Below are 13,087 nucleotides of genomic sequence, written 5' to 3'. Positions count from 1 at the left end.
GACCCTAGCGCCCATTTACCATAAGAAACACTCACAACTGAGTACGCATTTCCTATTCGTCCCCTTTGTTCCTTTAATCTTACTAATGACTTCTCACTGTGTCAGCCCTTTCTTTTCTTTTGACTTTTGCAAGAATTTTGTTTTGGGGAAATTTACTCTGTCAACAGGTTACAGAAAGCAACCCAGTGGGAATCTGACCTACATGGTTAACTTTCCAATAGCGCCACTGTTTTTTTAAAGATACAGATAAATAGTGACTCAGATTTCTTGAGTCTGATGACAAAGACAAGGCTGCTGCAGTGACTCTATTTTATTATTTTCAGTATTCTCAATGCTCTGGCATTTGGGGCCTTGATCCTAAAACAAACTCCTCCTCCCAGGGTTAGCTAATTCTGAGAGATAGAATATGACTCCCCTGTGAGCACACTTTTGATAAACAAACCTACGCGTCCAGAGCCCATACCCTGTCATCTCTTTATCAAACTCACAGCAAGCCAATATATTCTCACTGCCCTAAATCACCCCAGGACCCAGTACCAGACAACCAGGATCCACCTCTGTAGCCCATAGCCCACTGAAATTGTCTAAACTCTAGCCAATCCTTAACTTATTCCGCATCCCTACTCCGCCTCACCCGTTCCTCCCTACAAAAAACCTGATAAAGGCTCTGCGGTGTGCTCTCAAGCTCTGCCCTCTCTTTGTGTCTGCCTCTTAAACCATCCTGAATGCTGCTGTGCCTTCCAGTTCTAGGTATATAAATAACATAATATATAATAATTATAATAATACAAAAAATAATATAAACTTCTTCCTTCATGACAGTCATTTCTTTATCTGCTATCTTAACCGCCCCTGATTAGAACAAATCCTGGGTGCATTTTAGAATAGCTGTGTAACTAAACATTATCGACCATGCTGGTCCTTTCCACCTTAACAAGCTTTTCCCTGTTGGTCAGTGAACCAGTCTCTCATGAAGTGAGGTAAAAAGGCAGGAGACTAATTGATGTTATGTAAATAATTTACTGGGCTAATGACGGCTTGACCTTCAGCTGATCATTTAGAGGGCAAGATAATTTTCTTAAGAAAATGTGTATTATTCTAATGGAATCTAACAGTCAATGACTACCTGGACCTAAATGTGAACACCAAGAATTTGTTTGTGGCCAGTGATTTTGATATTGGGTTATGCATGGATAATTCAGGTTAAGTTCCTAAACATAAGTGATACGTACTCTATTGCAAGGGAAAAACTTCATGTTCTGCCTATAGTAAAAATCAATTTGTGCATCTGGATTATATCTTTATCAGTATTCATTGCTGACATTTCAGGAAATTAATGCAAAATCAGCATCTTCTGACAGTAAATTCTATGCAGGATTATTTTACTTGCAATAGCATTTTCCACACTCTTCAACTTATATGACGAGAAGACTGAGTAGAAACCAGAAATTCACATAATTAACATTCACAGATTCTGCCATCTCCTATTGCCCCATAAGGTCCATATCTTGTAATTTTGCTGAAGCATGAATTTGTATGTTAGGAGGTTCCAGGCTGGTGTGAAATTTTGCTGGTAGATATCCTATCCAATCACTCAACACCCACATTGTAAAATAATTAATAGGTCATCATTAATGATTGTACAAGCACTGTATAGTAGAACTTATATTCTGTAGTGTTATATTCTTGAATTGGCCATGTGTGAAGGCTTAGGGATGGATTTCTCAAGATGCCCTCATTAGAATGGCTCGCTATACAGATATTCTCAAGTTCATATTTAGTGAAAGTGTATTTTCCATCTCAAGAAAATCTATCTTCCCACTCCAGCTCGGCACACTGTTCTTCACCTTCTCTCCAATCCAAAATCTTCCTGCCCATTTATTCAACTTGTATTTATTAAATGGCTAAAAAAAAAAAAAAAAACTGATGAAAATGTTCAAGCATTCTTCATCACAGTACGAGATTGAACTGGAGCTTTCCCCCTTATCTGTGAGCAGGATTTATGTGGAATGTTGTACTGCCACAGCTCCAGTTAAATGTGAAAGAGCATTAAGTCAAAAAGATCGCTTAAATCATCTCTAACAAGAGAACTAAAAAAGTATTTAGTCTCATACCAGAAAAAAAAAAAAAAGCTTTTAAAACTTCCCTCTTCACACTTTGAGCTCTTGTAAGCAATTACATATTAAATCCAGTTTATCTAATTGAACAATTAAAAGAAATGTTTGTTTTGACAGAGAGAAACAGTGTAAATACATCAGTCAAATAAATTATCACCTTATAAACACTACCCATGGTTCTGATTGCTATGGAGCTGTGTTGACAGCCCAAAGTCATAAACTAGACATACAGTAAAACATCAAAGAAATATAAACTTGGGTAGCTTGTGGTTCTAAGCCTGTAATCCAGGGCTTGTAATACAACAGACACTGTAAGACACTCAGAGTATCTGGCATTAGAAGTGTATTTTTAGCATAGTGTTCCGTTTCAGGAAATTATGGGCTAAGAGTCACAGTACATTTTTTCCATCTTTTTACTTTCAACTTTTCTGCTTCAAGTATCCTTAAATTTTATATAAGTCCTTTGTAAATGGCATATAGTTAGACAATCTTTACTTTTAAATGAAACAGACTTTATTTATATTCATATAATCACTAAAATATTGGGGTATATTTCTCCATTTAAATATGTTGCTTTTTATTTGTCCCACATTCTGTGTTTCTTTTTCTTTTTTTTTTACCCTCTTTAAGATTGTTCTTGTTTTTCTCATTCCATAATTTTTCATGTTAAGATTGGAAATTTTATCCTTTCTCTTCATTTAGTAGCTACCTCTGATGCACAAATGCATAAAATTCTAACACTGATTGATATCTTTAATCTTTTTACATTATTTAACTCCCAACACCTGCCTTCCAATTTGTACTGGAGTAATTATGCTGTTGTCTTAATCATAATTTAATTAAATTATGTAATTTAATAAACCCCATGATTTTGACTATTTTTACAGCCTTTTTTTCTTTAGATTTTCTTTTATCTGAGATCATTTTCCCCTAAGCCTTTAAAATTTTCTTTCATGAGGATTTATTGGGGACATGATTGCCTTAAAAAGTACTCTCACTGTGTATGGAATCAGACTGATACTGATTGTCTTCTATCCTAGTGAGATATTCTATTATTCCATGACATCTTGATTTTCATTATTGCTTTTGAGAATTCTACTGCCTCACTGTCTTTTCTTTGAAAGTAATCTGCCTTTATCCTCTGACTAGTTTTAAGATCTTCTCTTGCCTTTGGTATCCTGCAGTTTCCTTGTGATGTGTGTGGGTCTTTAAATTTATTGTGAATTTAATATTTCTATTCTACATCAGTCCCGGGAAATTTTCAGCCATTTATGTTTTTCAGATATTGACTCTACCCCATCCTTGATCCTTTGTCATTCTGTAATTCTGATAAGACACATGCTAGGCTTTCTTTCATATGTTCTTACCCCTTTGTATTATATTCTGATTAATTTATTTATGTCAATTTCTCACTTCATAATTCTCTTTTCAGCTAGATGTTATTGGAAATTAAAGCTGATCTCACGAGGCTTTCATTACAATTATTTTATATTTCTAGTTTTGTTTGGTTCTTTCTCAAATCCGTTTGAGCTGCCTTTTGAGTTGCTTGCTCTTCATATATCTCATCCTTTTGTCCCTTTGACAATTTGTTAATTCCAACACATTAAGTCTTTTGAGGTCTGTTTCTATCATCTGTAGTTGCTGCTGGCTCTTGGTTTTGATGCCATGTTTCATTTTGCTTTTTGGCTTTCAGCATAAGAGCTGATGCTCATTACAACTTTATGAGGATTCTATCAGATGTGGTCCAAGGGAGGTCTAATCTAAGGAAGGGAATCTTCTAAGGATGATTTACATTTGCTTCTACCAAGCATCTTGGGCCATTACAATCTAGAACCACTCCTGGCTTGAGTTTTTCAGGTCACCCAAGTAGTATGTATTCATACGTACTTAACAAATGCTGGTTTCTGTTGGTGAATTATCACAAAAGATAATTTCCCACTCCCCATTCAATATTTTCCTTGCAGGTTCTGAAAGGGTGCACACAGGGGAAGTTGTTTTATCCTAGCATGACACTGTGAGTCTAATTCTTTTCTGCCCTGACTTTGATAGGAACCCTCCTGTTAAGCACTCCGCTTTTGGTCAGCCATGGGCTTTGTCTTCTATTTACTGTGCCTTTGACTCAATTTTACCAGGCTCAGCAACTATCTTCAAGATGAAAGCTGCCTTCAGTACTCTGCTTACTCCTTTGAGTTCCTGCTTTCGCTTACTTTTTGCTTTTAAGAGTTTCTTACTAATCTGCTAGTTCATCCATGCATGTGCTTTGCCATGCTGGACAGAAAGAGGTGTTGTTTTGTTTTTGTTTTTTTCTCAAAGCAAATAGAATAAGTCACTAGAGTAACAATTAAATAAGCTTTTAGAAAAGTGCTTTTTATTTACCGCTGTTCTGAAGGCAAGAAGATTCCTGAATAAAGTAAAAATGATAAGCAGACAGGTTTCTACAAACACTAAGTGAAATCAAGCAATGTTAGAACCAAATGTCAAGTCACATTATCTAGCCTTAGGACAGCGAATTGGGACTGCAAAGTCTGGGATTTTCCACGTTGAGCTGTGTTGATTATGCAGTTGTTCAACACTTCACATGATATAATGGAATATGTATGATACTTTTAAAGAATTCCTTAGACCCCAGCAATTAAAAATACATACTCCTCGTTTATCAAAAATAAGATATTCCATTGGTTAAGGCTGGGTCTAACGAGCTGGTTCTGGGGAAAAATAACAAAATTCAGTCAAACAGCCAGTTAGTACCCAATTCTAAATAGTTGTTCCTAAGATCCATTTAGTAATTAAATTATACTAGGAGAAAGTATTTTTAAGGTGCATATGTTCTTAGATGATTCATGCCCTAGATAATTGAGCACACTTCATTAATTCATGGAATAAAATAAAGTGAGGTTAAACATAAGCACCTGGCATTTTATTGCACAGGACCCTATGCCAGCGTTCTTGTGCGCTCCCTCGATCCAAAAGAATAGAAGTAAACATATTGCCTTAGACAGGCAAATTTGGAAAAGACCAAGTGAATTCAACAAAATCGATAAACATAACTAATAGGTATATATGATTACAATCAACTCTGTCCCTCGCTTTTAAGTAATTTTTCTGGACAGTAGCTTAAATTTCTTAGCCTTACATAAGGTCATGAGTATCTTTGCTAAACTCATCCTAAAACAATACTCAGCTATGTTTGGCAGAATCAGGGATCCTTACAAATGAATTTTCTTTATAAACTGTGATACAGATTCATGCTTGTGAATCATTTCAAAAGTAAGGCATTTCATAAACGTTTTTTTATAATTGATGTTTTGAGTCATTGAATGTACTGTTATTATTAATGATAATAATAAACCTGATTGCAAAATGAAAGAAGTATTGCAGCCTTGCTGATTTCACAGTAACTAGATGACTTACTTTCCATGCTTATTTGAATTTATTCTCATAAGGGGATTTTAGATGGCATAGTTTAGAAAGGAAAGAGGGAATGAATTTAAGTAGCAAAATTTTTCACTTACAGCAACAGTGCCATCACAAAAAGTGCTGTGATATGCCCTGTTTCTATGGCGAAGATTTTATAATATTTACTTTATATGATAAGAGTTATAAGTGGAGTTCTGTGTTGTTTGTTCAGCCTATTATGCAGATGGTGCTTGATTAAAATCTATTTTAAACTACAGCGATTACTGCAAGATAGTGTGCATTAAACAGCTCTCCCAGCTCCATTAAAGGCTTTGGGACCGCGGCAGTTTATTTTAAATATGCTTATAGACGTTTCTAACTTCTCCAGGGACATTTCAATATCAGTGATTCTCTTTCCTTGAGAGTCTTAACTCCTGTACTCTGTATTCTTAAGAAGTATTATCTAAGCAACACCGTTACCACCGCTTTTTTAAAGTGAAAAATTATTGTTTTCTTGTGATAAATAAGTTAAATACATCACTATAATTAAGCAATACGACATGACAGGAGTGGATTACCAGAAGCCTAAGGACACCTCTAGGGATTTTAGAAACGAATCTATGGGGGCGCCTGGGTGGCACCGCGGTTGAGCTTCTGCCTTCTGCTCAGGGCGTGATCCCGGCATTATGGGATCGAGCCCCACATCAGGCTCCTCTGCTATGAGCCTGCTTCTTCCTCTCCCACTCCCCCTGCTTGTGTTCCCTCTCTCGCTGGCTGTCTCTATCTCTGTCAAATAAATAAATAAAATCTTTAAAAAAAAAAAAAAGAAAGAAAGAAACGAATCTATGTCTCCAAGTCAGTTGCATGAGACCCATGTGTCTGTGTAAAGCTGATGTGAGAGTAATAGTTATTCATGCATTTGTGTACGTCTTTATTTATTCATTAGTGTTTTAATTGAATGTGAAATAAATCTGTAAGTGATCAGGATGACCGTCAGGGCCTCAGCCTAGCCATGTTCATAGGTTCGATAGATGTACGTATGTCAAAGGTCCTTTGTGTCGTAACGCTGTGCCTTTGCCCAGTGCTGTGGGACACAGCAGTGGGCATGTGCAGCGATCCGTTGCCTGCAAGACCCCACCCTGAGGCTGGGAGAAAGGAAAGATGAATGGCACCCAGTCCTTACTTTCAAGGCATTTGTCATCATGGGGAGTTTCTATTTTGGCCTTAGATGGTTTCTTCTCTATTCTAAAGACTGTGATGTAGGGATCCAATTGAACTCCCAGGCTTAGTCCCTAGTGACTTCAGAAATCTTGTACTCTAAACAATGCCCAGTACACAGCGATGTACGGACCAGTATAGTCGCCACTGGGCACGCGTGACTGTGTATGTTTAAATTTAACTAATTAAAATCAAATAAATAAAAAACACACTTAATTGCAGCTGTATAGCCACATGTGGCTAGTGGCTCCCCTTTCAGACAGCACAGAGAATATTTCCATCTTTCCAGAAAATTCTATAAGACAGTGCTGCTTTAGACTCTAGAAGTCAGGGTCTCTTAGAAAATGAGGATGTAGAATTATAAGCTTTCATCCATCTACCCAGGAATTCAGGATCTAGACAATCCTCAAAATTAAGTTCAGGGACCTATTACAAATCCATTTAGCTAATTTTTCCACCACAATCACATTCATCATCATGTTCGTCCCAAAGAGTTGGTGGTCAGAAGAGCCAGGTATCTTTCAAAATGCAATCTGTTCCTGGCATGTAAGTGGATCCAAATTGTAACATTTTTTTCTTTAAGGAGGCTTTGCATATGAGCAATGATCGTGTGTTTTTCAAATATGTGATGAAACTACCTCCAGAAAGCAGACCTTACAAATCCCAAGTTCATTACGTGGAATCTAAAATAACAGCTCATTTCTGTACCCTCAGAAACAAGAAAAATGCAAAATAAAAAATAAGACCCCCACACATCAGGAGGTTCATGTGGCAGACACCCTTGAACTTCACATAGCACTGCCCAGCTACTTGGATGCATTAGATAACAAACCACAATAGGGACTTTTCATTCCACTATATTGCAGCCTAAAAGCAAAGATGATGTGCATCCCCAATAAGTCTTTATACAAAGAACACAGAGCAATATAATAAATGATTCCCTTCAAAGCACTTTTTTTTTTTTTTTAAATAGAGATCTTTCATACATCGTTTTTGGTTTTGCTCTTTCCTCTCTGTCGGCTGCGGTGAAAGTCAGGGCAGTAGTTTAAATCACAGCGCAGTTCCATAGGGACAATTCTATAAGTGTCCAGAATAGCATGATCCAAGAACATAGCTGTAGTGATCTCCTTTAATTACTGAGGGAAAGGTAGTGAATCTGGAGACATGAATATTTTGTGTGTACCCTTTAGCTCCGTCCTCTGGAGCGGCAGATAACGGAGATTGGCATGAGTCTTTAAAAGGAAGGTGTATTGATATGCCATTGCTTTGAGGCCTAGTGAAGACAAAGCAGGTGAAATGCTATGAGACTGGCTGGTAGACTGGCCTTGTTGGGGGAGACACGCCACCTTCACAGTGTAGGGCCTCTCAGCTGCTCAATCGGATAGGTAGTTGAAGCCCCCGAGTTATACTCCATAATGCCTAAATGATGTCTCCTGAGCCTTGAAAATGGGAGGAAGAACTCATGAAATGCTTGATTCTACTAAATGAAACACGGAGGTTGAGCAAGACTACATCTGGTTCATCCTACAGGACAAGCCAGGAAAGAGGGAAAGCTTCCAGACAACAAAATGGATTGGTGGCGAGAATTGTTTAGAATTTCCAACAGAGTTGTCATACATTACTTCCACATGATAACTTGTGGTTTTGATACACTTGATAGAACTTCTTACCAGCACTCCCAGGTTATCCAGCTTCCCTGGGTCATCCATAGAAAGTAGGGCCGGGTTGTCAGATATCAGAGGACAGCTCTCCTTTCTGTTACAGCACGGCATCACACAGTCAGCAGGTCTAAAACCTGCAGCCTCCCGTCCACATAACAACTCAAAAAGGAAAGCAGCATGGAGATCAGTGATTCAAAGACTATTTTGGATGGCGGAGGCGGGAAATTATTTACATAATTTGGGGAAATCTTTTAATAAGTACATTTACATTGCATCATGGGATACTTACTTCTGTGATTGGCATTTGAGTATTTTCCAAGAAAGATTGATATGTCAGCTTGCTAATTTCTTAACTGAAATTTAAAACGAATCCGTGTTATGATTAGCACTGCATATTGTATGCAACTAATGAATCATTGAACACTACATCGAAAACTAATGGTGTACTATATGGTGGCTAACGGGCCCTAATAAAAATTAATTAATTAATTAATAATAAAAATAAAAGTTTAAAAACAGAAATAACATAAAATAAAATTAGTCCCGGTAATATTCCAAATGGAGAAGCATTCATTTTCCTACACTTTGTCCCCTATTTCTAAATATTTCCAATCCTTGATGCAGTATGATCTCTAATATCATGTTCCCTCGATTTTTAATGTTATTCATTGTGGGCTTTGTTGATTCCTTTCTACTCTTCTTTTTAATAAATATTTTATTATTACAAATATAGGAATGGTCATGTTTATAAAACTTGGATTTTATAAAAAATACAAAAAAGAAAATCATAAAGATCCAGTCTATAACCAGAGAAATTATTGTTAACATGTCAAACACTTTTTAAAAATTTTAGAAAACTTCTGTTTTCTGTCTTACCACATATTTGTGTATTGTCCTAAAGTTCTCAAGGAAATTAGTGTGGTTTAATTTTCTGTAACAGAAACCATTTATGCTTTTGATGCAAGTTATGCTATGATTTTATGTTATAATTTTTATTACTATTATAACAAATGTTAAGCACTTACTATGTGTCAGGAACCATGATAAGTGCTAGTGAGCAAAATCACTCGTGGACCTGCCCTAACAGTGCTTATGCTCTCAGGTGGGAAAAGACCTAACATATAAATTATTATATAATTAATTACAAGTCGGATATGTGCTATCAAGGAAATATAAGTGAATCACAGGAACTTAACTGAGTTTGAGATATTTTAATAAGACTTGCAAATACAGTTGTCAAATAGCAGTTGTTTCAATGTGTTCCAAATTCAGGGGAAACATGAGTTTGGCAGTCATCCACCCCCAAAAGATAACAGAAACCCTGCGTACTTAGCAGATTACCTATGTACAAACTCACAAGAGAAGACAGTTTACAGCAAAAGACATTAGGAAGGCTACAATTGAATGGCTGGGTGGAGGAGGATGAGCCAAGAAATGATTCTGGAAACAGACAGGCCAGGTAGGTAGGATAAGAGCCAGAGACTGTTATGGGAGGGAGCCCTTGGAAGAGAGGGCATTCACAGAGACAAATCAAGTAAGGGGAAGACAGAAAAGTCCATCGAGGTTGGCAAAGTGGCTCTTGTGGATTAATCGAGAGCTAAGTGATGGGAAAGTGACAGGGAAGGCACACTGAGGCGAGTTGCAGAGACTGCCTACAGCCAGCACAGGCAACCACTTGGAGGAGTTTGGTTGTGAAGAGAGGAAAGAAAGAAAGATATGACTATGTATAGTCTATAGGAGCAAAGAGAAAGTTTACTTTTTTGTTTGTTTTGTCTCTCAAATGTTTAAATACCAGTCAGTACCCTAGAGTTGAGGGTGTGTCTGATGCCAGTGTCTCCTAGTCATAGGCATTCTGCTTAATTAGTGTAAAGCCTGAGCATCCGTCCAGGTGATTCTAATGGGCAGCCATATATGAGAGCCACTGTTCTAGATCACACTTGCCCACTGGTTAGTTCAGAGCTAACACCAGTTTGCCCAGTATCAACTCAGTCCCAACATGCTAGACCTCTCACAGATTTACATGGGGACCAACAATTTCCCAGGATCACCCCTGAGATCCATCCTGGGGAAGTTATCTTCTACGATTAATCTCCCTTAGTTTGCCAGGTTCAAAGCATCCTGTCCCCACGGGTGGTGTTCGATCTCCTTCAGTAGACAGTTTCAAAATGATAATCTTTTCATTATCTTTCTCACTAAAAGCAAAGGCCAAGAATTCATGTAACTTTTTTTCTGTCTCTCTTTGGTACTTGGAGCATATTTTTTTAAACTATGACTGCATGGCTTCACAAATTAATATCAAGGTCATTGCTTTCCATTCACTCAGTGGATGTTTTTAAGTTTCTACCTTGTCATAATTAACACTGGAATATCATTTTAAAGTTTTAAACAGCTATAAATATATACCATCTCAGTAAACACAAAATGGCACTGCAACTGGTCTGCCGAGAAAATGGAGACCCAGAGAAATTGTATCATTTGCCCAAGATGACACAGCTAAAGGATAGTAAAGGAGAGCAGGAGTCTAGATCCTCTGGTGGCATTAGCCACTGGCTACCAAGCTGGCTCTCCATTGCTGGCAGTTGCTTTACACAAACTACCCTGTCTAGCAGTTTGTCTGGATGAAGTACATATTGTTTGTACATACGGTTGCAGAGAGCAAAAAAGCAGCGGCAACAGAAGGTGAAGGTGTAGTACCTCACGTGAGGATGGCAGCAACATCAGGAGATCGTGCACCTGTGCATTTATGTTGGGAGCAGCACGAAGAGAAGAGCCCAACAGAGTCAGCACTATTTGCTACTCATGTAGATTCATAGAATTGGAGAGCTAGAGAGAAATCCTAGCCAAAATCTCTCATTCTATACTGGTGAAGTGACATCACATATAATTAGTTAATATCAAAGGTAATATTCAAATGCAAATGTCTTCAAAACATTCAGTGTGTCTTTTCCCACTTGCACCAGAATAACAATTAAAAGCATCCAAATATTCATACTTGAGGACAATGGAGAAAATAGAATCAATTTTTAAACTGAGTATAAAGCTGTCCTAGAAATGTCTAGAATCTGGAGCCTCGTTTCCAGAGACGCACTTTCCAATATGAGGGCCACTAGCCACTTGTAAGTATTTAAATTTCAAGCAGTTAAAATGAATAAAACTTCAAATTTTGCTCCTTATTTATTCTAGCCACATTTAGAGTGCTCATTAGTTACACGTGGCAAGTGGCTATCATTTTGAATAATGCAGATTAGAGAACTTTACTCTCATGGCAGAAAGTTCCACTGGGCAGCACTGATCTGCCTAGATTATGCCAGTCACTAAACCATGAGCGTTGCTTGATTTTCCCAATAGCATTCTATGGACCTTAAATGCGACATGGAAAGCTATTCAACTTTATTATTGGACGTGTCGCCCACCGCGGATTTAAAATCGTACTTAGGAAGAAAAGGATAAACTCCCCAGAAGAAAACAAGTTAGATTGTTCACACAATAGGGGGAATCCGCTGCTGTCACAGTTACAATGCTACTTGTCATTCAGCAACCCCAATGAGAAAAAAGAAAAGTTGACAGGCAAGAGATAATATTTAGCGGTGTAATAATATAAAAAGAACCAATAATACTATTTTAAAGCTATGTAAATTAGGCTGGAAGAAGGATAACTATGAAAAGTACAGGAAATAGGAAGTTAGTTTTGCCTGAAAAACAACACCGACAAAACCAAGTGCCCCCCAGGAATGTCTGGATTTGCGTGATGAGAGTGGGCGAGTCTATCTATGTAAGCTTCAAAGGGGAGCAATGTGAAGCATTGCCAAATTTTCTCAGCTCCTCTGTAATTCTAATTCGATGTTTATTTCAGATCAACGGTGGAGAGAAGCGACCTGCCTCTGACATGGGGAAAAAGCCAAAAACCCCCAAAAAGAAGAAGAAGAAGGATCCCAATGAGCCCCAGAAGCCTGTGTCTGCCTATGCGTTGTTCTTTCGCGATACTCAGGCTGCCATTAAGGGCCAAAATCCAAATGCTACCTTTGGTGAAGTCTCTAAAATTGTGGCTTCAATGTGGGATGGTTTAGGAGAAGAGCAAAAACAGGTAAGAAAGAATGCAAAGTGGAGTGGGAATTAACGTGCCCTAAGAATGTGTATGCACTCTAAAAAAAATGGCTTCGGAGGACTTTGGGTGAATTTTTCAGATGCCAGAATTAAGGCTGAGAATGTGCCCCATCAGAACCAGACTTCAGGAGACTTTCACATAATTTTAGACTCTTTTATTGCTCCTTCATAAATAGCCTGTTAGTTTCCTTTGTTTCAAGGTTTATATACTGTAGTTACTTTTGGAACGACTTTGACATGTCCCAGCCAGGATTACGTCATTCCTTAATGTTGCCAATGTGATCATAAAGACTAAAAAAAAAAAAAAAATACTGAAAGTATTTTGAAAACTGTCCACACCTCTCTTTAGCACTTACTATTTACCCTTTGGTCATCAAAACCCTCTTTGCTCTTTGCTAAATGAACCTCAGATTTAAGGGTTTCTACCCTTAGCCATTCCCTAAAGACCACTGGAGCATGTTATTCAATCCCACATATACCATATTTCTAGGCTGTGTTAAATGGTACCAGATGCCTGGTTATTTTCTTCTGGTGTGGATTGCCATGATGTGAGGACCATGCTAAGGGGGGGCCACTGGAGCACTCGGCATC

General features: G+C 37.8%; 1 protein-coding gene across 1 annotated transcript in view; it reads left to right on the top strand.

Annotated features, from left to right (window-relative positions):
• The window catches only part of TOX (thymocyte selection associated high mobility group box), a 292,831-nt gene that overhangs the window by 246,966 nt on the left and 32,778 nt on the right, over positions 1–13,087 (top strand). The window contains exon 5 of the mRNA XM_026516437.4: positions 12,246–12,476. Within this exon, the coding sequence (XP_026372222.1) occupies positions 12,246–12,476 (231 nt within the window). The remainder of the gene's footprint in view (positions 1–12,245; positions 12,477–13,087) is intronic.

The sequence above is a fragment of the Ursus arctos genome, unplaced genomic scaffold (genome assembly GCF_023065955.2).
Source record: "Ursus arctos isolate Adak ecotype North America unplaced genomic scaffold, UrsArc2.0 scaffold_6, whole genome shotgun sequence".
Taxonomy (NCBI): domain Eukaryota; kingdom Metazoa; phylum Chordata; class Mammalia; order Carnivora; family Ursidae; genus Ursus; species Ursus arctos.
The sequence above is the reverse complement of the archived record's forward strand: the minus strand, read 5'-3'. Positions and strand labels throughout refer to the sequence as shown.